We start from the raw sequence: 25,572 nt of genomic DNA on the forward strand, positions 1-25,572 counted from the left end.
TCCTAAGAAGGGTAAATTTTAACTTTTTCTAGCTTTCTCAGGAGCTATTAAATCTTTTTGGGTCATCACCTAATTAAATGACCATGTAAAAAATTATTTTTGTCAGGCATGTAACCCATGGAGTACCTAGGTTTGTTGGATAAATGTAGCTGGGGATTGACCTGGATTCAGGAGGTCCAGTAGTGCTCAGGAGGTAAGAAGCTCAATTTTTATTTTCATTGCCACTATATGACATGCTGCATCTCAGAATATGTATTGTGAAACCAAAACAGACATGTATAAAACATGAAAAAGACCCAGATTATTCAGGATTGAATTAATATTTTAATCAATCAGGAAAGAAATTAGATTTAAAGGTTTGGAAAATATGATCTAATGAGTGAGCAGACATTTCAAACAATGCCAAAGTATTCATCCTTTTATATACAGAGAGAGAAAATTCACACACACACACAAATATATATATATATATATATAAAAGAAAACAAAAATATTTCTAGATTATTTTATAAATACCTAAAATCTAAGAAGATAAAAATCTGTACTTTCTTATATGATATGGAACATACTAATATATATGTGCATATATACACCAGGAATTTGAATTTTGAACATACTTATATATATAAGGAGTTTGAATTTTGCCTCTTGTTCTGCTTAATTTTCATAAGAAAAAGTAAATTCTTAACTCCTTACAGAGCTTATGGGCTAGATTCCTGAATTGAATTCCTGGTCTGAAGAACTGAAGATGTAAGTAGGCACAACAGTGAAAAGAATTTTAAGAAAGTAAGTCACGTCCACCAAAATACACTTGGAGTCTGTAGATCAGAACTACCAGAATGAAAAAAGTGGCCTCTATTACTAAAGAACAAAAAACGTCTTCAGAGCAGTGTGTTTATTATACTAAATAAATAATCTTCTTAGTGTTTTTATAATCAGAATAGAGTGGTAACATCTTCCCACACCAGATTTTCTTGCCCATTTCTTTGTTATAGCAAACGTTTGAACACTGTTACTGCTCTAGATAAAACATTAACCCTTTTCCCCAAAATTACTCTTTTCAAAACTTTTTATATTTAAGAAAAGCCAGGAGTAATTAGCACAAAACAATTATTTATCTCTTTGATGATGGAAAAGGTGTTTGGCCGTATTGCTGAAAATGAATCCCTTGGGATGCTGTAATCTTCATTACTTCTCCATTTAGAGTATCATCTTCAATTATTGTTATTAGTCCCTCAGCAATTGTTGATGGGCTGAAAAAAAAAAGTTATTTCAGATTCATGATATAATAAAACGTGAAAAGGACAAGTAAAGAAACTCAATGTAAATCTATATAACCTGAAAATTAAACAAATTTTTGTTTGAGCAAATTTACTTTGAAGAAAAGCAGAGGTGTATGAGTGTTTCAGGAAAGATATTTAGTCTCCTCAACCAGGACATACATGTGGAGTGGCTGCTTTACAAATCATCATTTGTTTGCTCTAGTTTCTGATAAACGCCTGTGGACATCTAAATGCTACTGGACTTCCTATCAAAGTTTTCTCTGCCAGGAAAATGGACAGAAGTAATCCTTACACAATCATCTGCAGCTCTGCTGTTTCTGTACCAGGACTGACATACAAATTAGCATAAGGATAGTTTCACATGCAGTTTGCTGTGGTCAATAGGTGCGATGTATTTTACATATGGAAAAGTATGGGTGAAACAACACAGTCATAGCATTTCCTTTGTGCAGAAGCATCTAAGCAGCCAATTGTTAGAAACTAAGAAAGTGAAAAAACCCCCCACTTTATGCTTGTCTTGTTCTCACAGGCTGTCCGAGATGTCTGCTTTTGGCCTTTGTTGGCAATACTGTAATGGGTCAGATAACTCTTTGATCTGATGCACAATGGCTGCTACTGTGCTTTTATGAACTTAGTCCAGTTTTTTCAGTTCTTGGTCTTCTGTCTTGTTTCACTGGGAAATTTTGTGAAAATCCAATGCAAATTATATACCTTGTATCTCACAAGAAGTTTGATTAAAGAAATTTATGAGGGAACACCTAGGTCTATTAAAAACTAAACACAATGTATTTAACTTAGGAATTTGATTTGCATTTTGCTGGGAATTGGGAATGCATATGGGGATACATTACTGTGAGGGTGGTGCTGTTAAAATAGCCTTAGATGTCTTCCTTTTTTTCCTTGTTTATAGCATAACACATTTGATAGTCTTTTGTCTGAGGCAGCATTTCCCTTTTATTTTAATTTTTCTAAAAGTGCTATTGCGTGTCTTTGTTCCTCATGAACAAAAGGAAAAAGCCTGTATCTGACTTGACTTACTCCATCACGCCATAGAACTGCATCATATTTTTGATCTCATCCTTATATGAATAATATTGTCCCATATTCTCTTCTTTATCTATGGACTGAAGAATTGGTGTGTTGACAAATCCTGGACAAATTGTGTTGAGTCTTACACCATAGTTGTCCATATTAGCAGCTAACTAGAAAAGAGAAAGGGTTAGACGTTTGTCATCAACATTTTGAGACAGTATTGTGTAAGTTTTTAGATAATGAGATTTAACACTAAGTACTTTTCAGCCTTGCTTAGTAAGCAGATTTTGTTACTACTGATTGTTTTGTTTCAAACTAAGTTTGAAGCACATTTCCTGTAGTAATCATACTAGATTACTAGGAAAAAACCTGTTTGTTTTGTTGGGAGAACAATTCTACAAGAAATCAACACTCTTATTTGCATGAAGCTGTTTTTTTCTAATATTTTTTGTTATTAGTGCTCTTAGCATGTCATTAAAAGTATTCTAGGGTGATGAGATAACTCTTCTAAGCAAAACCAAGAAAAAAAATCTCCCAAATATATGAACTTTTTTATTAAAATAAAACTGTAATAAAGAAACAGTATCTTTAAGATTGTATTTGCCTCCCTACATCAACAGAAATAGGATCTAGGCTTTATGCCTTGAACTGTAATGTTAAACCTTTCCAGTTGCTCTGTTGTCCTTGCCAATGTATGAAGCTATCACTGAGCATCTCCACAGGAAAGTCCCTGTGAACTCCAGGAAAGAGGCACTAGTTTTTTCAGGAAGTAGTTCAGGAACATGATGAAAGCAAGACGCACAAGTTGTTCTGTGCCCTCATTTGTGGTTCTACCAAAGTGTGTATGTAGCAGAGAAGTCTGATCAGCATTCAGGCATGCGTTGCATGCTGGATGAACTTTCTTAGCACAGAACTTATTAACTATACATGACATATTCAAGAATAACCATAAATGTTAACGCTGCATTGTATTTATTTTAATATTAAACAGGAATCCTTTCAGGTATTATGCAAGTCTCATGTCATTTTCATGGTATGGTAGTCTGCCCTTTTGGTCTGAGGGAGAAAAGAAAATCAAGTCCTAGATGTTAGGTATCAGACCAGCCCAACATTAGGCTGTACTGCCTTCCCTGGTAAATACTGTAGTTCGCTATGTTCATTATTCTTTTTATTCTTGACATTCTTATGTTACTTAAAGACAGTGTTTCCTCTAATTTACTTTTGCACTTAGATGGTGTAATCTATATTTATAATGAGAAAAACAAAATGCAAGCCTAGGTGTCAGGTTCTTGATGTGTTTAATGCAGTATATGAAACACTTATCCATACTATTCTCTAAGGTTAATCTGAAAAAGAAGTTAAATTTGTGTGGGCATGGGGGCATAAAATATGGATAAAATATCCAAAGTATTATTTTAGGTGACTAATTCTGGAAATCAGGTTGGAAATCTTATATGAGTAGATTAATCTATTGAAAGTAACCATAACTGCTCCCTCCAAGTTACTTTATTACACTGCTTGTTTAATTTAACTAGGAAGTTTTGGAGTCAGAGCCTGAGACTTACTATATGGTCATCTTACATGTCCCATCCTGAATGTGTAATTTTTCCTTTTTGGAGTATTAAGACTCAGTAAGAATAAATAATGATGAGTCCAAGTCACTTTTGTAAACTTTAGTGCCTATTTATCATTAAAAAAGTAACCAACCTGACTGGCAAATAAGGAAAACAAAGTGTTAAGTGACTGGGATGGGGTTCTGAAAAAATTTTTAAAGCTTGGATTAGAATTTGGCTTTTGGGCTCCTCCCACTCTCCTTAAATTACTTTGCAACATCTTTCTTCCATGCTCCCAAAACCTCAAATCGGTCATAAGCACACAGATGCCATACTTATTTCATCTTTGGATTGCCTTTGTGAAAGGAGGGAACCTCCACTACTTCAGACACTTTGTTTCCTTTCAGAAAATTATTTCCAGTTGTGTGGCTATAGAGAAGGAACGTGAAAAACTTCAGAATGTTCTGAAGGAGCTGCTGATACTCTTTTCCAAAACACATACTTACTGCTATTGATCGTGTGAATCCAATTACACCATGCTTTGTAGCACAGTACACAGGTTGAAATGCAGCAGGCATGAGTCCTTTAAAATAAAAAGATAGCTGAATAAAGATGTTGAGAACTCCTATTTATGATTACCTTAAACACAAATATAGGTATATAATGTAAAAAAAAATGATATATTTATAGAGATACCACAAAATAGAGTAGTAAAAATGTGCAGATTATATTTTATAATCTGAGACAGGCTGGGAAAAGATATTAGATGGATAAAACCACAAAGAGTCAAAAGAAAAGTAATAAAGGAAAGTGTAACTTTTAAGAGGAAAAGTTTTATCTATAAAGTATGACTTAGAAGAGAGGACAGGATCTGGAAGAAAACACTCAAGAATGAGATTTTTAAGTCATGTTCTATGAATTAGTAAACTATTTAAGGATATAAAGGATGTGAAGTATTTTAGATAAGCTTTGATTTCTAACACCCTAGCTGATGTGAACTGGACACCTGCATTAATTTACAGTGACTTCAGAGAGGAAGTGTGGGAAAAGGAGAAGCAAAATAAAAGTGACTGCTAACATCGTGAATCTTGATGGTGAGAGGGGGAGAGCAGAAATTTTTATTTATAGTAGAAAAAGGAGAACAGAGGTTTCGAAGGAAAATTAAGAACTTAGTTCTAGTAAGACTGAGTTTGATGGCCAAACAAGCTAATCAAGAAGAAATGACAGATCATAAGTGCATATTCATTCCTGCCCATTATGCCAGCAATTTCCACTGTACAATGAAAGCTGAACTGGACCATATGGATGCTGTAGTTTCACCTGAAAGCTATGTCCTTATGAATAGCAAACTTCAGCCTGTCCTAAAATTAGAGGATAAAATTAGTCTGTGTTCCTTAATGTGCCATTGTAAAACTGGATAGTGATTTTGATGCCTTAATGTTTGGTTCTATTAGAAATCATCTCAATTAATAACTCACATATAATATGGTTACTTTCATTTTTCATATTTCATATCTTTAAGTGATGCATTCAAGAAGGGGTGGGACTTATCTCAGTGGAGATGACGAATTCACTACCCAGCTTTAAATATGGATTTTCCAGAAAAAATATGTTTGCCAGAGATTTGCATGGGCTCTTTGCTCTGAAATCTGTTTTGTCTAAAGGAAAAAACTTTCTAAGACAGCACGAAGTTCTAATTACGAACCTGAAAGTTTCAAGGTTTTATCTTGGTTTATATGCTACCTTGGTGATGCAGCGAAATCAAGACTGTTATTAGCACTGTTCAATAGTGGAAAGTGAAGAACTAAACCTAGTGGCTGGTTGTTCTCTTTAACTTGTATTTATTTACTTAGCTTGGACTAATGTGTTAAATTTCTGCTTGAGAACTCACTTTATGAAAATGGCTTTTGTGTTGTCTCCTGTGGGTTGTGATCACAACACAGGCTTAATATTCCTCTTTTTGTTGATTTTTGATGATCATCACCATTCTTCAAATTTTTGGAAACGTTGGAATAGTAGCACATTAGAAATATTATGACACTATTTTTAAAAAGACTCTTAAGTACTTTTACATGCTTTAGATAAAAAAAAATTCCAATTAGGCTGCAGCAAACAGAAATAAAACTGACACAATTTAGTGAGAGATACAGAGGAGGAATTTAGAGGTAATTTTATTTTTATTTTTTTAAGCCCAGTGAGACAAATTACTTTTTACTTGAGAGGGAAGAGAAACAAAGTCAAGAAATAAACAAAGGAAGGGCACAGCTCACAATAATGAAGTTTAATAAGGTTCAAAGACTTACTTAAATGGCAAAGACAGCAATAATAACTAAGCAGAAAGGGAGGAACAAATAATTTTTTTTAAAAAGCCAGTTCTTTTCTAATTGAAATTATTATTTTTGCTGAAGTGGAGAACCAAGAAATAATCAATTGACTCATTTTCAGCCCAAGCATCTAAGACTAGTCCTAGCACCTCTCACACAAAACAGTGACAGCCCTGTCTTACTTTTCTTCCTGAGTTTGGTACTGAGAACCATGGTGTGGGCCTTCCAGTTCTGAGCCACTTCCCTGCACTGGAAAGAGCTGAACTTGTTAGTGATGTGTCCTAAGGACTTTCTTAGCAAGTATTTTGTGATGAACCACTGTGTGACATTGAGCCTGCTCAATTCAAGCAGTGAGCAAAGATGAGTTCATAACATATTACTTAGGACATCCTTTTGTTAGAAAATCTGGTTTCTATTTGCTCCTTCCATGAATATTTAATTATCTTATGCAATGCAGAACGGCTGTGAAACAGACTGGAGAACATTATGCACAAAATAATGGGGGGAGGAAGGGGAGGGTGTTCAAATGGATGGGTTAGTGAACTTCTGGAAAGTGATATATGTGTGTTTTAATCTCTCTTAACAAGGGGGGGCAGCTATGCCTACGTTTTTCTTTCTCTGGATGTTGCTGCACAGTGAATTGCAAATGATTTCATGTTGACTCAAGATGCTCTTTGGTTTACCAAAACCAGTGTTAACTGCTCTTTTTTTATTTTTCTCAGTTGCTGGCAGGTTGACAGAGACAGCTCTTGCCCTTGCTTATACTCTAGTCCCTTTGTTATTAGAGTGGCAAGATCATTCTACCATTGGAGACATGGTGTCAGGCTTCTCACTCCAACGCCTTATTTATCATGGTCAATAGTTTCAATATCCACATCTTGAGAAATTAGTACTGGAGGTGGTAAGTCGTATCAATAAGCTTGCATTGTTATCAGTAAGCTTTGTTGAGACTGAAATTTCCCTTCAGTCCGCTGAAGAACTTTGATGAAAACAGAATTAAGCATTTTTCCCCAGTTATACTTTCCCGCTGAACACATATTACCTTCAGAGGTTTGAACAAGTCTCTTTGAATAAGATTTATTAACCTTTTTAGTTTTTAGTTGGACTTTGGCCTTTCTGAGTTTTTCCCTGTATACCCTCATGACATCCTAGCAGTCCTCCTGAGTGCCAAAACAAAAGACACTCAGAAATCCTAGCAGAAATTCTAAGCTGTGCCATTTCTATGATTCCTTTAATAGTGAACTGAAGTCTCAAGGGAATAGCTTCTAAATTTTTTAACCTCATTCTGTTGGATTCTGCTCAGTATCCTTCTTTTAATAAAGCAGAGGGACCAGAAGCTCTTTCATGATTGTGAAATTAAGGCCCCGGTTGTACAGCCACTGGCACTTCTGCTCCCCTGTACCACTGTGATACAGTCCTTACTCAGTGATGTTAACAATATTCTTAGTTTTGTTCTTGTAATATATATAGAATCAGGTCCTATTAAAGCCTGTTTGCTATGATGGGTACTTTAAGTATTTCTTTGGGCTGAAGCTTTCCATATAAAAGGAGGACAAACGAGCTGCTTGTGGAATCTGAGTGCTCAAAGTAGAGTGCAATCAAAGCACTTATATGACTGTACAACAGAAAGGTGACCAGATTCATTGCATATCAAACAACCTCTCAATCTTGGTGGTGTGCTAATAATTTTACCACTTCTAAGCCCTCTATGAAAACTCTGAAGGTTTTTTGTCTGCTAGAATCCAGACAGATACAAATTCAGTTTTATAAAATACCTTCTTCAAAATATGAAAGCTACCAAGACAAAAGTGTATGCATGACTTTCTTTCTCCCTTTACTTGCAAAAAATGTAAGGTACCAGCCACCACAAGGTAGAAGACAATGTTAAATTTAATCAGGTAAATAATCTCTTGAGTTAAATTTAGTTTTGTATGGTTTCTCTGTTGCTTGTAACTATTCCATTAAACAAAATAAAGGTAATGTGTAGCTTCCTACAGAAGAAATTTTAGAACATTTTACTCCTTAAATTTGAAATCAAATTTTTTTCAGTACAAAACCCTGCAGTCATTAGAGTTATTTTTTATGGGGCCAAGTTAGAAGTAAAATACATTTCTCATTATTTCAGTTTAGCAGCATTACTTCTTGATATGAATACACAAATCCAATAACAATTAGATTTATAGATCTGAGACACAGCGGAGTGCTTACTGCGTGTGCTTGCATATTTGTCTCCCTCTCTTACCTAGTCCTGTCCTGTGGAGAGACTAAAGAAAGGAAGACCCAGTACTGGAAAGACAGGGTGGACACTGTCTTTAATCCAGCTGTGAATGAACACTTTAAGCATCGACTTCATAGGAAGCATTTAAGTAGTTCCATGGGTGTTTGAAAATGTAAAACTGTAAGGCTTAATTCTGTCCCTAGTCCAAATCATTGGGAAAATTTCCATGGCGGAGAAATGGAAACTAATTAATGTGTAAAGCAAATATTATTGAATGTTACGTAAGCACTAAATACAATTCTTTTTGTTGCTCATCAAGACACAGGAATAGTTGCTGTCTGCATCTTATAGAGAACTTGCACAGGGGGGATCAAAGCCACTCAAAAATTTAATGATCAACAGAAGCTAGTTCTAAGAAAACACTCAAAAAGAATAGTAAGCAAGCCAATGACAGTTTGCCTTTCATATATGGAATAAACTATAGGACCTAGACCTTCAAACTGGAAAGAAGAATTAGAGTCATAAAGCACAAGTAGTAGTAAATAAGTAAGCAATAAAAATTAGTATATGTTAGCTTTTAAAGTGTGTTTTTTCTTATGCCCTTGGAAACAATTCCTAAATACAAGCCATGTAAAAGAAAACAAAACAAAGAACACTTTGTTTTGTCAGATACCCACAATCATAATAGCACAATGTTAATGTTAAAAATTAAGTGAATAAATGCAAATTTTAATCAAATAATTAAAACAGCTCTTACAAGCTCTTAACAAACAGAACAGCCAAGCTTTTAGGTCTTAAAAACAGAGTCATTTTGTGTTTATGTGAGACTATTTAGAAAAGGAACCAAACTACTTGCTACCTCTGCCCTTTTTTAAGCACTGCCTGGGCACCAGTGTTTCTGTGAAAATGTTTAATCTTTTACTTGTGCTGATGAACTCTTGTACTGCAACAGCAGTTCCTTCAGGTTAATTTGATCCCCATACAATGTCCATTCGAGCCAATAGGGATAAACTTAGAGGCGTCAGTGGGCAATGTGTTAGGCAGTGTTACAAATGCTGACTTAAAAGTACACGGAGGCTTTTAATAAAGAACCTCTCACCCGTATGAGATATGTGCATGTATTAAGTCAGATCCTCCAGATCCATATGCATTATCTTAATAGGGTGAACTAGACTTTTTATCACAAAAGCTAAGGTTTACAGGAGAATTTAATACTCAGGACATCCACACCTGTCCACAGTCAGTAACTATGGCCAGTGCTCTTAAATGGATTTTCATTGTTAAGACAGATAGGAATATTTTGGAATAAAATTGCTCTAATTTGGTAATCTGCACAGATACCAAAGAAAGCTCTGACAATCCAAGTGTAAACTAGCATATATATTATTTTTCCCAGACAGTATAACAGTAGAAAGAGAGAACAAACTCTTCAAATGAAAAAGAGAGAATGCAAGTACTTCCCCACACATTTTTTGAGGAAGGTTGTCAGATGACATCATTGTCCATATATAGTTTCCCCTTCAGCTGTGCTTTTTTGCTGTGAACCCAGTCATTGCAACATTGAGTGTACCACAGGAAATGGTGCAGAATTCTGCCTCACAACTGAGCAGCAATAACCCTGACCCATATAATGCTATTTTTATGCCGATAAATTGAAACACAATTATAGCATAGACAAAGAATGAGCAAAGAAAACACTTGCTTAAGCTCGGTGAAATATGTTAATTTTATGGCTTCTCAAGCTCAAGTAGATCACATTTGAGAGGACTTGGAACAGAATGGGTGTATGACAATCTTCGTTAGTAAAGTAGATACAGTCTAGTCTTAGATATTCCTACAACTGTGCTCCTATGGAATTGAATGTAGGAATTTATATCATGCACAATATTTTAAATATGAGACCGATAGGTTAGGAAAATTACTGATTTTTCTATTGAACTATGCTTAAAAAAGCAAATGAAAGTTGTAGTGATTTGATATGCTTCTGTTGCTATGATGAAAACCAAGTCAAAATAAATGTAAACATGGAAAAATAAACAGGGAAGAGCCATAAGAAAGAAGAAAAAATACGACTGATAAGTATGATTCATTTACTTTAGAAAAAAAAGTAGTAGGAAGCGTTTTGCAGAAAATATTCTCACCTGCCAAGGATGAGATATTAATGATTACTCCTCCATTGCCTCCATTTCCTTTTCTCATGTATTCTAGGCCAAGGTAGGTTCCTCTAATCACAGATGTCTGGTATAAGGGGAAGGAATTATCAAAGATATTCAAAGATTATTTGAAACTATTAAAATATCTTACTGAATTATTTATGGTATACAAAGTATCTTTCTATTGTGCTCCTACAAACTGAAACTTGCTTTTATTGTGGTGCTTAGAACCTGTGTTGCTTTACCAGTGATCCTATTTATACTTTGAAGATTATAAACACAAAAGACACTCCACAGTATTGCAACTCCATAACTTCAGAAGTGGGACTGCAATAAATAAAAGTAATAGCAGTTTACTTATTTTTCTTAAGAAGATATCAATAATAAAACTAAAATATTGCAAAGTGAAATAAGAGCCACGAAAGAAATTAAATAAGTAAATTATAGATCAAACACACACCTTATCTAAAAATGTAAGTGGCAGATGAACTGATCTATATCCCGTCATTTTTGTTGAGACGCACTGTTATACATAATAAAAAACTGTACAGACTGTATCTGAAAATAACATTAACACTTAAAACTGCATTTGGCTCAAGTCACAAGAAATTTACAGTTTTTAAGATTAAGAATATATTTCTGGTCCCAGGATATTAAAGATCTGTATTATTTTATGGCTAAAGTTATGGGAGCTTTACTAGTCCTCTCAAATGAAAGTTAGCCCAAACAGGCAAATACAGATAAGGTAAAAAAAGCATTCTAAGAGATGTGAAATGTTGTTAGCTTAATATTAGTTGCAATATGTGATTTTTACAATTTTTTTTTTTTTAAGAAAGTATTTTGAGGAAAAAGAAAATTTCTGAAACCTATATAATCCTGATTCCTTAAAATCTGGTTTTGATCCCTAATGCAGTTAGAAATTCTGCTGGGATTCCTCTCACTGAACTTCAGACAAGCCTGGGGTTATCAGCCTCCTGGATGAATCATGAGAGAGAGTTTCTCCCAGAGAGTGAGTCACTTTACCTGAGATTTAAACAAACAGTAAGAGAAAAACAGCAGCAAGGGCTCCTGGTGGAAGACAGTAACTTTAGTGAAACAGTGTTACGGCATAGAAAAGCTTTTTTTTGTTTCTCTCCTGGCAAGTTTTGTTTCAGCTAACATATTTTTTAAAAATATTTGGATTATTATCGAAAGGATGCTATAACAGATGCTTTAACAGAAACTTTCTGTTTTTCAAAATTCTCTTCAGTGTTGTTCAGTCTTGAAACATACCAAAGTAAATCTGATTTCTCTTACATGTTATGGAAAGTAGCAAATCCCCTTGTAAAGGTAATCTAGTGCTGTTTAATGTTGATTGTCACATATAAATTTGATTTATTAAACCCAAGACTGTTAATGTCCAGTAGTGTTGCCATAAGGTATACTTATTCTGATCATAAACTAACTGGCACCTCAATTGAAATTAGATTTGGACTTTAGGGTGGGTGGTATTTTTTAATATATACTTATGATAGGCTGTACAGAAGATATTTAGAAAGAAAGGGGTTGTACAAAAGATATTTTAGAAAGAAAGGGGTTAATGTTGTCTATGGAGAGCAGGTGCAGGTCCTGTCATGCCCTGGAGCAGTGGCTCAGCCTGTTGAGCAGAAAAAGAGAATTCCACTTAGGATGATCAGAGAACATAAATCAATTGAAGAAGGAAGCAGCTTGGGGCTCCTTAAGGATTTTCCTATTCCTCCAGCCTTCTAAGAGATAATAGAGCTAGATTAGTCCTTGTACAAACTACAATTATAAAACAAGAAAAAAAGTGGGTTGCTTGACTCTCTTATGAAAATTACTGTATTGTTCTCTTTTTGTCTCTAGAATCCATTAACTTAGTATTTATTCAAGTGGCTGGGAACATGTTCTCCTTTACACAAAGGTATTGTGAGAGGTAGTCTTCAGAATAAAGACAGACTTCCATTTGGATATTGCCCCTTACACCTGCTATATCCTTGTAATCCTTACCTGTAATCCTTGCAAATACCTCATTGAGTGTGGCTGATTTTGGGTGAAGTGGCTATTTATGATGTTTAGGGTGGTAAAGTAAAGAATTACTATATTCTGCAGATAGATAAAGTCTGAAGCTCAAATCCAGGGTGAGAAGAACCTATCTGTCTGCGTACTCAGCAGGTGGCACTTCTGATGAAAAGTATTGCGTGATATATTTCCCATTCTCTTTCCAGAATCCACCTCTCTCCAGGAGAGAAAATTCTCTCAATAGTTCCCCAAGGAAGACAGCGGTGGCAGAACTTACTATGGAAGTCAACAATGTGTGCTTAGCAGACTTAGTGCCACTTTCCATTTGAGCCTGTTGATTCAGCTGAGTTCATGACGGGAAGCTAGCTCCTCATATCTGGGTGTCAAACACTCAAATGGGAAAGAGGTTTCCCAAAGAAAAACAGTATTTGGATTACTGTTTTCCAAAGAACAATAGCACATTTGATTTTGGTTTTGTTATGAAATCCATCTTCGCAAGTGCACAAATTGCAGCCTCAGGCCTCCTCTCATATGTGACTTTGGATTCCTAATTGTTGATGTCAGAATGATTAGTCTGCACTCTAAAAGAAAGATCATCATCTGTTACTTCCTTATACCATGAAATACACAATAGAAAGTGAGATGGGCAAAGAATTATGTGTTTTCTGCACAGTTTTCTGGGTTTTGGATATGATTAAAAATGTCTGTCATTTCCTTTCCATAAATTGAAAGAAACTAAAGGTCTCCTCAGATTGTGTAGTTCTCTAATTGAACTTCTAAAATAGTTTAATTCCATGCTCTTAACCAACAATAATTCATAGCTTGTCTGTTGCAAATAGAAATTCTGGGAAAGTTAATTTTAAAATTACCTAATTAAAAAAATTGTCTGACTTGGTTTAAGATAAAAATATGCTGACAGACTGTACAGGAAAGCAATTCAGAGCTGAAATTTTTACAGTTCCTTTGTTTAAAGCTGCATTTAGTGGAATGGATGTTGTTCATAAACATGTCAAGAACAAAGAGTATGAAAGTTGTCAGATTTGTAATTAAATGTAGGTTAATCAAGAATTAGGACAGATGACTCTCACACAGTTTTTTTGACCCTGGCTATGGAAAACTAGTATCATTAAAATCAGAAAATAATCTAAATTACTGTCCTTCTAGCTGTTGAAAACTGTGTGATTTAGCAGCACTGCTGTTTATTTTCTTACCGATATAGAGTGTTTTACTATAGCACATAATGAAGATAGGCCATCAAGGTGCACTGGAAGTCTGAGTGGTCTCCCAAGAGGGCAATTTTACTCTTCAAGTACCAGTGGAAAATTTAGGATTCTTTCCAATAAAGTTATAATATGAGCATTAGTTTTTATAAATTACATATTTAAATTAGAGATCAGACCTTCTGAAGTACTATAAAGTAATAAACTCAGTGGTATCTGACAGCATGATAAACATTGTAAAATAATTATGCAAATACTCTGAGCATTTGCAATTGCTTTTGAGAGTATCATATCAATAATTGCTAACTTATTTAATGATTTCTTAAATGGCAATTTAGGTATCATTGTCAAAATCAGAAATAAAACTTAAAAAATCCTTGATTCTTGACATTTCTATGTATCCCAGGGCTGTATAGCTTTAGTTGTATCATTCTAAAGGAAATCATATATTGAAACTCTGATTCTAACTAGACTCCAAGTCTTCAACAGAGCACTAATTCATTTTTTTCTGCTTTTGGGAACCAATGCCAGCCAATGTGTACAAAATCTTGCATTCCAGCATTATACTTCTAACTCAGTTTTCATACTTTCTATTCCATTCTAGCTTTATCCATTTAAAAAAAAAAAAAAGAAGAAAAAAAAGGTTCTTCAGTGATGGTGCTCAGAACATCATTAATCATCATCTTTTGCAAGTGACAATTTCTTTGAAGGTAACTTAGTACACAGTGCTTTCTTCTAGTGTTTCAAGGCAGGTGTTCCAACTGACATAGTTTCTCCTATTTAACAGGAGTTTTACCTATCTAATAAGGTTTCCCTTCCACCTCTGTCTGATACTTCTGCTGTCTCCTTATGCTTGTTAGTATTTCATGCTGAGAAAATGTATTAGCACCTTCAGTGTTGAAGATAAGTACTATATTGCTATTAAGATGGTACAGCAATATGAAATCCTTTGAGGGAAAAAAAGGGTAATCAGTCCTAACATTTTATATAGGTTCCTGAGCTAACATAGTTCAGTGCTAGGGATAATGAACAAAAATGAAAGAGCCGTGGACTTGTGGTTTCATAAAGCAGGTTAGCACAGAACTGGAATTTGACCCAAGATCATTTGCCTTTCATACTGTGATGTTGTAAATTGATGGCTATCTATAAGGAAACATTTAAAGTAGCTTGTAAACTGCGTAAGACAGAGTTCAAAAGTCTGAAACTAAGTGCTGCTAGTGGTACCCGTGGAAAATTTTAGCATTTTGCTGTTGGACAGGAAGGTGGGACTGATTTTTTTTTAATGTATATTTTCTAGGAAGTAGACAAGTTGCAGCAAGCATACAGGTCCCTTGGCATTACTATGTAGAAGTTAATTTAATTTCTATGAAATGAAATTGTAGGCTCTTGAGTTTGAATTTCCAGCTCAAACTGTGGAAAACAAGAAGTCTAGGGAGGGAGAGGTAAAAAGGAGAAAGGAATGTGCAGTAGGATTTGTTCATTTGCTGCAGATCCATAGCTTTTTTTACAGGGTTGGAGTGAAACACTGTCTTTTAGTTTTTTTTATGGTAGTTTTCCTTACTTCCCCCCTCTCCACTCCACACACCTCTATTCACGAAGGACATTTGAATAGCATTGCATTTTGAATAGCTAGGCTTAAGTTCTTAGTTTAAAGACATTTGCTTTTCGTTGTACTTCAACTGTGGTTGCTATAAACATACATTAAAACTGTAAGCTAAAAAGTTCATTGACTTACTTTGCGATTGAGGTAGGTCACTGTGTCCTTCCTAATGCAATATGAACAACAAAAATAATTATACCTATATGCTTCTTTATGCACTTAGAGGATTGACCCTCATGTCACTAATTTCAAAGGAAGTGTCTCTTTTTGGCTGCATCTCTCCATAGACACTTGGTCCCCTGATATAAAATTATGCTGAAGAATAGGCAACTAAGCTAGTGAATTTCTAGTTGTCTTAGAAGGCAAGCGTGGTAAACCAGTCACATATACCATTTTATCTTCTACAGATAGCAGTTTGTTTTGGTTTGTTTGGTGGCATTAAGAAACAGTGCTTGCCTTTGTCTGTGTTGTGGGATCCACTGGTTATTTCCAGCTGCTGAATCCAGCTGCGTGTCTGAGTCACATTATTTTGGGATGAAAGTTCAGTCCTTGTCATTTCTCCTGGTACACTGGGAAAGGCAAGCAATGTGTATGGACCAGACGAAGGTTGCAGCATACTCCCAAGGGATCCTTTGTATGGCTTGCACAGTGGAACAGCCTTGTGATGATCATGAAGTCTTTGTCCCAAAAATAAATTCAGTTAATTACTTCTGATGTTTACTTAGTTACCCTTCTGGTTTCTGCCAAGACATTAACTGCCCTTTTGAGGAATATTTCCTTACTGATGAGCAAACTGATTTTGCAAGGTTTTCTAATTACTGGAACATTTATTGCACTGCGAGCTATATTGAAAGGAGTCACACATAAATATACAGTGCATTATCTTCTCTATAGTTCCAATCCAAATATTTTGCAGGGACAAACCATGAATTTGGTGGACTTCTTTTAGTAACTTTTCTAAATTTATGCAAATTGTTACCTCTCTCATTTATGGAAATAACTTATGCAAACCCATAAAAAATGTAAAAACTTGGAATTGTTGGGTATTGCTACATTTTGTCTAGTAACGCATTTGAATTCTACTTCTTTCTGGGGAATGCATAAATAATTGGATCCCATGTGACAGGTTTTTTTTGATATGCCCAATTTCTGGCCTGCAATTTAAAGTTTTGCCAGAATGTATTAAAGTGTACAAAATCATCACAAAAACAGGAGATAGTTGTGATTTTGAGTTCAAATTTTTTTATAAATCTGTGTAATTACATTTGGGAAATTTGTTTAAATATATCTACAAAATTAATTTTTTTGGCATAATAAAACAAGAAGGTAATCAAAATGTCACATAAAGTGCTTCTGAATTTTTGTTTAAGGTAATACTTAAAATGCAAGAAAATGTGATACCAGTCCTGCTACGTTGAACTGTATACTGCAAGCTATGTCTGTTTTCAGAAACCTGTGACATGAACATAAAAAGGGAATCTGCATGTAATTTGGGGGATTGTCTTTAATATAAAATGTGCTAAGTGCATTTGTACAGAGAAAAGATATTGTAGTTATAGTGGCCACTCTAATTACAGTGGTTCCAGAAAGCCTACATCATCAACACAAGATAAAATTACCGAAATTTCTTAGAATACCCAATTGTGTTTAACTAACATATATTTTCAAGGCTTATAAAGATGTGGGCCCTTTTCTTGCTTTAGGGATTTGAAGAGAAAAAAGTCAGATTATAAAATTTTTGGATCCCTAAGGTAAAAGTTCATATGAAGTTGAATGCAATAAACACTATTCTTATGCTGGAGGGCTGTAGGTAGGACTCTTGATAAGAACATATGTGTCATATGCCCCTGTGCTATTCTGTGCATTAGTATGTTTGTGTGTGGTGAACTCTTGAAACTACACTGGTAATATCTGTTTAAAGTGAAATTTCTGTATGGATTTTTTCTCTTGCACCACAGTAACAGGAGTGAACACTCGTATGGGTATGAGCAGTTGAAGTGGCTGTTGATTAAGCTGATATCGATCAAGTTCACACTGCGATCTTTGGAGTTTTGAGGTGACAAATAGATGGCATTTCTGGAATACTTAACAAAAGAAAGTAACAGAAATATTTATAAAGTAATGAAAATATGGATGTTTAGCACAAAATGGAGCAAAATGGTGGAAAACACTGCAAGAGAAATACCTTTTTAGCAGTTGATACTCCTTCTACCCCCCATCCCCATCTTTATTAGGTTGTCTTTTCTTGCTCCCAGGAAACTGTAATGGATACAAGTAGGAATTGTGTTTTATTTCCTCTTTTTCCTTGCGAATTAAGTCCCACTTTTTGAACTTGCTTCTTCATTTCTGTTCTTAATGCTTTTTCAAGCAGTACTAGCAGAGAACTTCCTTACACTCCTTTAAAAATATTCTTGAAAACCAACCGGTTCTGTGAACTGTTTTAGCCATAAAGAACACACCCCAGATGTGTTTGTTCTGATTTATCTTGCTCTGTACTGCTCTACTTTTGTACTTTGTACTTTAAACTGGGGCAAGGAATATTTGTCATTTCAATATATAAATGATATCACTAAGACAACAACTGGAATGTAGAGGGCTTATTTTCCCTTTTTAAAATAAAAAATATGTGTAATATGTGTATCACAATGTGTGACTGTAGCAATTATTCTTGTTCTTAGGAATAATACAAAGAATACTTAAAATATCCCACATCAGGGAAATAGAGACATTTTTAAAGCATGTATTTCAGACATGTTTTTTTCCTTTCAACAAGAAGCAAAAAACTCACTTAGGGTCTGCTTTTGCTCAATCACTTGTAATAAGAAAAAAAAAATAGAATCCTAGAATTGTTTAGGTTGGAAAAGACCTTTAAGAACATCAAATCCAACTGATAACCCAGCGTTGCCAAGGCCACCACTAAACTGTGACCCCAAGCACCCTATCTATAGGTCTTTTAAATATCTCCAGAGATGGTGACTCAACCACTTCCCTAGGCAGCCTGCTCCAATGCTTGACAACCCTTTTGGTGAAGAAATGTTTCCTAAGATCCAGTCTAACCTCCCCTGGCACAACTTCAAACCATTTCCTCATCCTATCACTAACGTGGAAGAAGAGGCTGACCCTCACCTCATTACAACCTCCTTTCAAGTGGTTTTAGAGAGTGATAAGGTCTCCCCTGAGACTCCTTTCCTCCAGACCAAACAACCCCAGCTCCCTTAGCTGCTCCTTATAAGACCCTTTACCAGCTTAGTTGCCCTTCCTCAGATATTCTCCAATACCTCAATGTCTTTCTGGTACTGAGGGGCTCAAACTGAATATAGAATTTGATGTGCAGCCTCACTAGTGCTAAATACAGAGAGAGAGTCACTGCCCTGCTCCTGCTGGCCACACCATTTCTGGTAAAAGCCAGGATGCCATTGACCTTCTTGGCCACCTGGGCACACTGCTGGCTCACGTTCAACCAGTTGGCTGTCAACCAACACCCCCAGGTCCTTTTCCATTGGGCTACTTTCTATCCATGCTTCCTGCAGCCTGCGGTTCTGCATGGGGTTGTTGAGAACAAAGTGAGGACTGGGCATTTTGCCTTACTGCACCCCAGACACTTGGCTTTGGTTCATCTATCCAGCCTGTCCAGATCCCTCTGGAGAGACCCTCCAGCAGATCAACACTCCCACCCAACTTGGTGTCGTCTGCAAAACAGCAGAAGGAGGTTCTCAATGTCTTCTGTTTGAAGCTCTTGTCACTGAAAAATTATTAAGACACCACATTATTTACCTGGACAGTAAATATCTTCAAGATTTCATGATCAGAAGTGCCTTTAGTTTTTGAGCTAAACTGTAAGGTGGGTGACAGTCAAATATGTTTCTCGCATGGACTTCGCTTTTTCTAGTGATGACTATCTGTGTTTGCAAATTTGATAGGTGAATGGATGTCTACAGTAACTTATATCTTGTGTTAGAACCAGGCACAAAAATAGAGAGAAATAAGTTGTCTAGAACACAGATAAAGTCTTCTTTCAAATTCAAGGGATCTGTATTAATAGATATTGGTATTGCATATCACTGAGGATGACAGAGTACTGTTACTTCACAATATGAAGTTTCCTGATGTTTGATTTTTCAGCACATTGTAGAAATTAGAGGAGGAAGAAATATATGTACTTAAATCTTGAAGAATAGACAGATATAAAAGGTCAAGAGAAAGGTGGTATGAAACCTAATTTTTTTTCCCAAATACCTATTTTGACATTAATTTTTCTGTAACTTCTCTCATATACAGTTTGTCTTACTTGTCCAGGGGTTGTTTTGTTAGTTTGTTTTCATGGAGACATTAGGATTCAAAGACAGGTAGTTTGGTCCTCAAAATTTTTGACAAAAACAAACTAAATTTTCTTATTCTGAGCTTTCTTGTTGCCTAACAAATTCCAAATGAGAAATCTTCACATTTCACTCTTCAAAGCTTCCTTTTGCTACTTTCTTTGCAGTAAGTATGATCATGGGGTGACTTGTTGAATCACCATTGAATTAGGACTTCACAGGTGGTAGAATACTAGCTGGTCAGAATTTTTTTAACCTAGAAAGTTGGTCTTTCCTTTGGAGCTTAGATGTCCCAGCAATATACTCTAAATTAAAAAAGAAAATTCAATTGAGAAACAGATATTGTAGTTCTTATATCAAAGAACTGGTAATAGTCTGTTCAAAAATGAATTTTACAAGCTCATTGAACGTACTGGGTTTTTACAAGTAAGTGCTCTTAAGAGGTGTGCTTCTACCAGTGATGATGGTGAAATGGCTGAGATTATATGGTTGCTTTGTTGGTGAAGAAAATGTGGAGCTCTTGGTTGAACGGCAAATGGCAATTTATCCTCTAATGCAGGCCAGCTGAGTCTCACAAGTAATTAAAATGTTCTAAAACCTTCATATAAACAGACTGGACCTACTGTGGATGCTTTGGCAGTCAATTGTTACTCCTCTTTAGAATTTCATTGTGTTTTATAGAAAGAGAACGTTTTCTGGTGATAGATAGCCTGAGTACTTCTATGCAGTGCTGCATGTCTCAGACAGTTTAAAGGACCCACCACACACCCCTTCTTTGGTTAGTACACATGCAGTTACATGGTTATTGTTTCAATAGCTGTGCTTACCAATCCGATAATTAATGTTCTGTCATATGGCACAGTCTGTACAAGCCAAGGCTGTTAAGTGTATTCCAGCTTGAAATATGAACATGTGAAAGGAGATAATGCTTACCAAGTTAGTTTGTATAGTGCTTTCCCAGTCCTTCTCATTGTTCACTCCAGCATTATTAACCACAATATCCAGCCTTCCAAAATGTTCAATTACTTTTTTGAAAGCATCTATAGGAAGATCCAAGGGTGAAATTTCTTAGCATTTGTGGAAAGTAAGACATAAAAGTACACGTGTACAAATTAATGCTTTATTAGTCTATCAAAATGTCTTCATTGTTTTCTTAGCCACTAATGAGCAACATGCAATTAAATGCTTTATCTAATATGCACTAATATTAGACATAATTGGGGAAACTGAAAGGATTAAGATACCATAGTTGCCTTTTCATTCAGTTTTATGATGTCTGATAAGAGGAGCTAATAAAAGTTCTTATCATCTATACATTTTACATCAGATAGGATGTTTGACACCCTAATTATGCAAATTAAGCATTTACAGCTTGATTTGTAACAGTTTGACACAGTTAGCAAATTCAAGATTTGACACCGTCTATTTTAAATGAAAAGTAAAAAGCTTCATGTGTTCAGAACAATTTTCTTCATTCAGTCCAATTTTTAGTTAACGAATAATGAATATGAATATTTCAAATACAAATAATTCATCATGATTCTTGTTTAAATGTATATATTTATGGATACAATGTAATACATCTTTCTTGTCGGGTAACTTTAATAATCTGTTTCTCAAATTCAAATCTTCTTCATTTTGATGATAAAAGTAGTGACCTGTCTTCCAAAGAATTTCAAAATAAAGAACTGGGAAACTTCCACAATGACATTGTGTTCTCCCAGGTGACAAGGTTTAGAACTGAGATAAAAGATGTCTGTGGAAAAACATGATGATGTCATAGTGAGGAGCAAACTCATCAAGTCTGCCTCTGCTTTGACAGGGTAGTTGGATGAGATGACTTCCAGATGTTCATTCCAAACTAAGATTTTCCAGGACTAAAGACATTATCTGACATGTACATATAGCTTGTTTGGTTTTCCCTTGATTCTTATCACTAAATATTTATTATTATGTAAACCAAGACACCACCTCCACAGTATTATTTTAAAAAACATTGTTTGATGACTGACTGAAAATCTACAGTGTTTCAGGTGTACAGAAATTATGCTTGATAGGTCTTAATGAAACTATTTCACTGAAAGATGATCCCAGGAACGTCTTCATTCTCTGATCTTTAGTATTTGGCTATTCAGGAGCATAGCAGCAGCTTTCAGACACCTACATATTTTTACAGCAGTTGAAGGGATGTACAAAGTTTTTTTTGTACCAGACAAGAAAAACAGTCAGTACTGTTACAGCCTTTTCTTTGCCTGAATGCTGCAGGTCCATCATGCTCTTCACATGAAAACAAGAGCTAGGCAGCTGATGGAAATGGTTTTATTTGTCCAGTTGCCTTTATTGTACAGATTTTTCTAATATTCTTATTCCATACTAGAATATTGTAATATTACTAAATCCTCTAGTTTTGGCTGTCTGCCTTTTTGGCTTTTCTTATGTTTGTTGCTAATTCTTTCTCTTTTTTCTCAACTTAACTCTTTAATCACTTCTCATCTCACCAATCCTCCATCAACAAGGGTAAATGGAAACCTTTGGCTTTATTACGAGCAGAACTGAGTATTTAACTTAGTTTCTGTGAGTAAAATAAATACCATTTGGGTCCTCAATTAACTTCCAAATTTTGGAAACTGGATGATTCCCTCTTAGGCCTTCTCTAAATAACATCTTTCATCAACCTAATTCTTAATAGAATCTTTTGCCTTCAAAACCCACCAGGGATAATAGTAATTTTGCTAATTATTTGTTTATTAGATTCACGGACTGACTGTGGTTTTCTAGTTTACCCATTGAGAAAAGAGCCAAATGCTTTTCAGCTGTTTTCATATCTATGTTTGGAATATTTCTGGTAAAAGTTTGTCTACAGTAATCCCATCTCTTACCTATCCCCAAAAAGAAGAAACTTGCTGTAAATTCTTAGTAAAGTTCTCACTCACACATCAGTATAAGCTGACTTGTTTTTGCCTTTTCAAATGTAGAACAATTCCTTTACATTGCATGCTAGTTAGTGCTTATGGAACCATAAAAATTAAAAGCAGATGATCATATGAAACACTGAGTGAAGAAGTAAAAATGAAGAGGAGTTTCCATTTTAAAGGAAAAGTAAGAAAAACAGTGGAAACCAAGCACAAACAGCAGTTATAGAGGAGCTTCTTAGATATCCTTGGAAAGCAAAAGTAAATGTATGGTGATTTTTCTAAAGTAGGACAAAATAGAAGACTTTTATAGGAGACTGAAAGAACCACCAGAGAAAAGAGTACAGGTAAGACTTGAAAGTAGATGAAGCAGCTGATTTCCTACCCATAAGCCTTGTGTACCTACAGATACTAGTTCTAGTATTGGGACTTGTTTCCTGCTGTAAGGGCTAAAGTTATAAAAAGAGGCTGCATTCATGCACATGACCTTTAACATAAAATACAGGACTTAATTCATCCCATAAGACCTTTAAACACTAGGTATGAAATTAATCTAAATTCATTAAGCAGTAGCATACAATTACAAGTGAAAAAAATTGAAAATAAAGCAGTCAGAAAACCCCCAAACAACAAACACCACCAAAAACAACACAGAAACCCAAAAAGATTGTAAGACGTGGTTGCAAATTTATGGTAAGAAATGTACAGCAGGATTAATATGATTATCAGAGAAGCATATACAACAGCTGCTCTTTCTGTTTGTGAGAGCCCATTCCAATCCTACTCTTTTCCTGCTAATTTGGTTCTAACACCTCCCTTGCTGACCCATTCTGCTCACTCCAGCTCCCAGTTCACACCCTATTGGTCCTGCACTCCCCTGGCACTAAAGAAAGGAGGAATTGTGGGAGAGAAGGCACACTGGGGTAACACCCATGCTACAGCAGATGTTACTCCTACCCCTAGGATGCTTTTTCTTGCTCCTAGGTTACTCCTCCCACTTGGAGAAACAGTCAATAATCAACCTAGCTGATAAAGACTTTGCTGATTAGAGAAGATCTCATATTTAAAGTCCAGCATCTCTCTTACAGACAGGCACTGTAAAGCTATGGACTTAGGTATAGTCATGCTAGCTTGGAACTGTAAACAATATTGCTGAATTCTGGAATAACTGTAATGTTTTCTAAAAGAGGAATGGATATGCTCAATGACCGCTCTTGAGAAAGTGACCAGTGAAGTTTAGCGAACAAAAACAGAACTAAAAATATTCACATCTAGTTTGGCAGAAATTAGTCTGGGGAAAGAGTGCTGAAAAAAGGGATGTCAAAATCTGTATCTGAGTCACTACCTATGATTGTATCATTTAATAATGAACCTTTGATGAAGTGATGTGCCTGTTATGAAATATTGTGAAGGGTGTGCATCAACATTATATGATATTCTAGGAACTCAGTAGGGTACACTGTTTCACTAAGTGAAAACAGAAGTGCAAATCATTCATGAGGGAAGCTCCTTGCATTCCCTGCATCTGCAAAATGTGTGTGAGGTGTTATCACCCCACAGATAACATCACAGTACAGTAGCATGCTATTTTTTGCTTTCAACTGTGGCAGCTCTTTCAGCTGTGCCAGCATGCAATGAAAGTAAGTGTGCTGGATGGAAGGAGCACTGCAACCCAGTGCAGAATTTATTATGAGGGAATGCAGCTTGGAATCTGTACTGAAGCCTCATAAAAACCAAGTCTGAGCTTTAAAGTATATATATATTACTCATAAAATAACAATTATCTTCTACAGAGGCTTTAATGCAAAAATATCACATACAAAACCTCAATAGAAAGGATTTCTTTGGCTTTTCTTTCCCATGTGCGAAGGAAAAGGGTGAAATTGTGGTAGTAGTATTTCACATCTGCAGGTTCGGAAACAAATCCTTTTTGAGTCACTGTCAGAAGCGGTCGGGAGCAGGCTGTCCCCCAGAACCTTTCGGTGCACTTTTACCGGTGCGGCAGACCGGGCTCGCTCCGGTCGCTGCGCTTTACACCGGAGCGCAGCGCTGAATTTCCCTACCTTTCAGCTGCTCCTCATCCGTCACGTCACACTGGATGAACACCGTCCTCTGCGCTTCAAACTGTTCGTCCAGGGCCGCCTTGCTCTCTTGTCCGGCCTCGGAGTTGCGGTCCAGGAGGGCTACCTGAGCGGGGAGGGAGGAAAACGAGTGGCGGGCGGGCGGATGGACAGACGGACGGGTCCCCCGCCGAGCCGAGCCGAGCCGAGCCCCGGGGGCTGCCGCCACCTCGCGCCCGTGGGTGCCGGCTGGAGGCAGAGGGGAGGGGAGAGAAGGGGAGGGATGGCGCGCTTCCCGAGACTTACCTTGGCGCCCTTGCCCAGCAGCGCCTGTACGAAAGCCCGTCCGATGCCCTGCGCCCCGCCGGTGACCAGAGCCACCTTCCCATTGACGTGCATGGCCGCCGCGCTCCTGCCGCCCGCCCCGCGCCCGCCGAGCCCGAGCAGCCCAGCGCGGTGTCACCTGCCCGCTTTCCTTTCTCCCTCCCTCCTGCCCTCCCTCCTTTCCTCCTCCCCCTCCTGTGAGGGGGGAGCCGCCGCTGTGGCTCATTCCCCCCGCTCCCTTCTCGTGTGACCGAAAGCCGCCCGGAGCTGCCTGGGCGGGGGGAGTAGGGGCGGAGCGGGTCATTAAATCGTTCTCCCGAGTGCCTGGATGAACCCCAGAGATCAAGAGCCAGAGTGGAGACCAGATTCATGCCCTCTTCTCACTCCCGGGCTTTCCGGAGAGGACAGGCTCGCTGTGTCTTCCCAAGAACGGGTCCCAGCTACAGCTCCGCTCGGTGGAGGGGGGGATATGCATGTGTGTGTATTAGAGTATTTGAGACTCCATAAATCGCGTGAGAAGCTGCTACAAGCTTTGATAAGGGCTCTTGGCAGCTCTTC

The 25,572-nt window shown here is 36.6% G+C and overlaps 1 protein-coding gene across 4 annotated transcripts; it reads right to left on the reverse strand.

Annotated features, from left to right (window-relative positions):
• Positions 1–311: 311 nt before the first annotated feature.
• HPGD (hydroxyprostaglandin dehydrogenase 15-(NAD)) lies at positions 312–25,200 on the reverse strand. 4 transcript variants are annotated; one of them, XM_017816548.1, is made up of 7 exons: positions 24,997–25,200; positions 24,694–24,817; positions 20,652–20,758; positions 10,552–10,648; positions 4,375–4,451; positions 2,322–2,485; positions 312–1,253 (listed from the first exon to the last, which is right to left on the reverse strand). In XM_017816548.1, exons 1-7 carry the CDS (start codon positions 25,087–25,089, stop codon positions 1,115–1,117), a joined length of 801 nt encoding a protein of 266 aa, XP_017672037.1. In that variant the 5' UTR covers positions 25,090–25,200; the 3' UTR covers positions 312–1,114. The 4 variants fall into 4 exon arrangements, with proteins under 4 accessions (XP_017672037.1, XP_017672038.1, XP_017672040.1 ...); XM_017816550.1 differs by lacking the exon at positions 2,322–2,485 and having other exon boundaries at positions 1,122–1,253; positions 24,997–25,130; XM_017816549.1 differs by lacking the exons at positions 10,552–10,648; positions 20,652–20,758 and having other exon boundaries at positions 24,997–25,131.
• Between the last annotated feature and the right edge of the window lie 372 nt (positions 25,201–25,572).

Source organism: Lepidothrix coronata, unplaced genomic scaffold, assembly GCF_001604755.1.
Source record: "Lepidothrix coronata isolate B3197 unplaced genomic scaffold, Lepidothrix_coronata-1.0 Scaffold56, whole genome shotgun sequence".
Taxonomy (NCBI): Eukaryota; Metazoa; Chordata; class Aves; order Passeriformes; family Pipridae; genus Lepidothrix; species Lepidothrix coronata.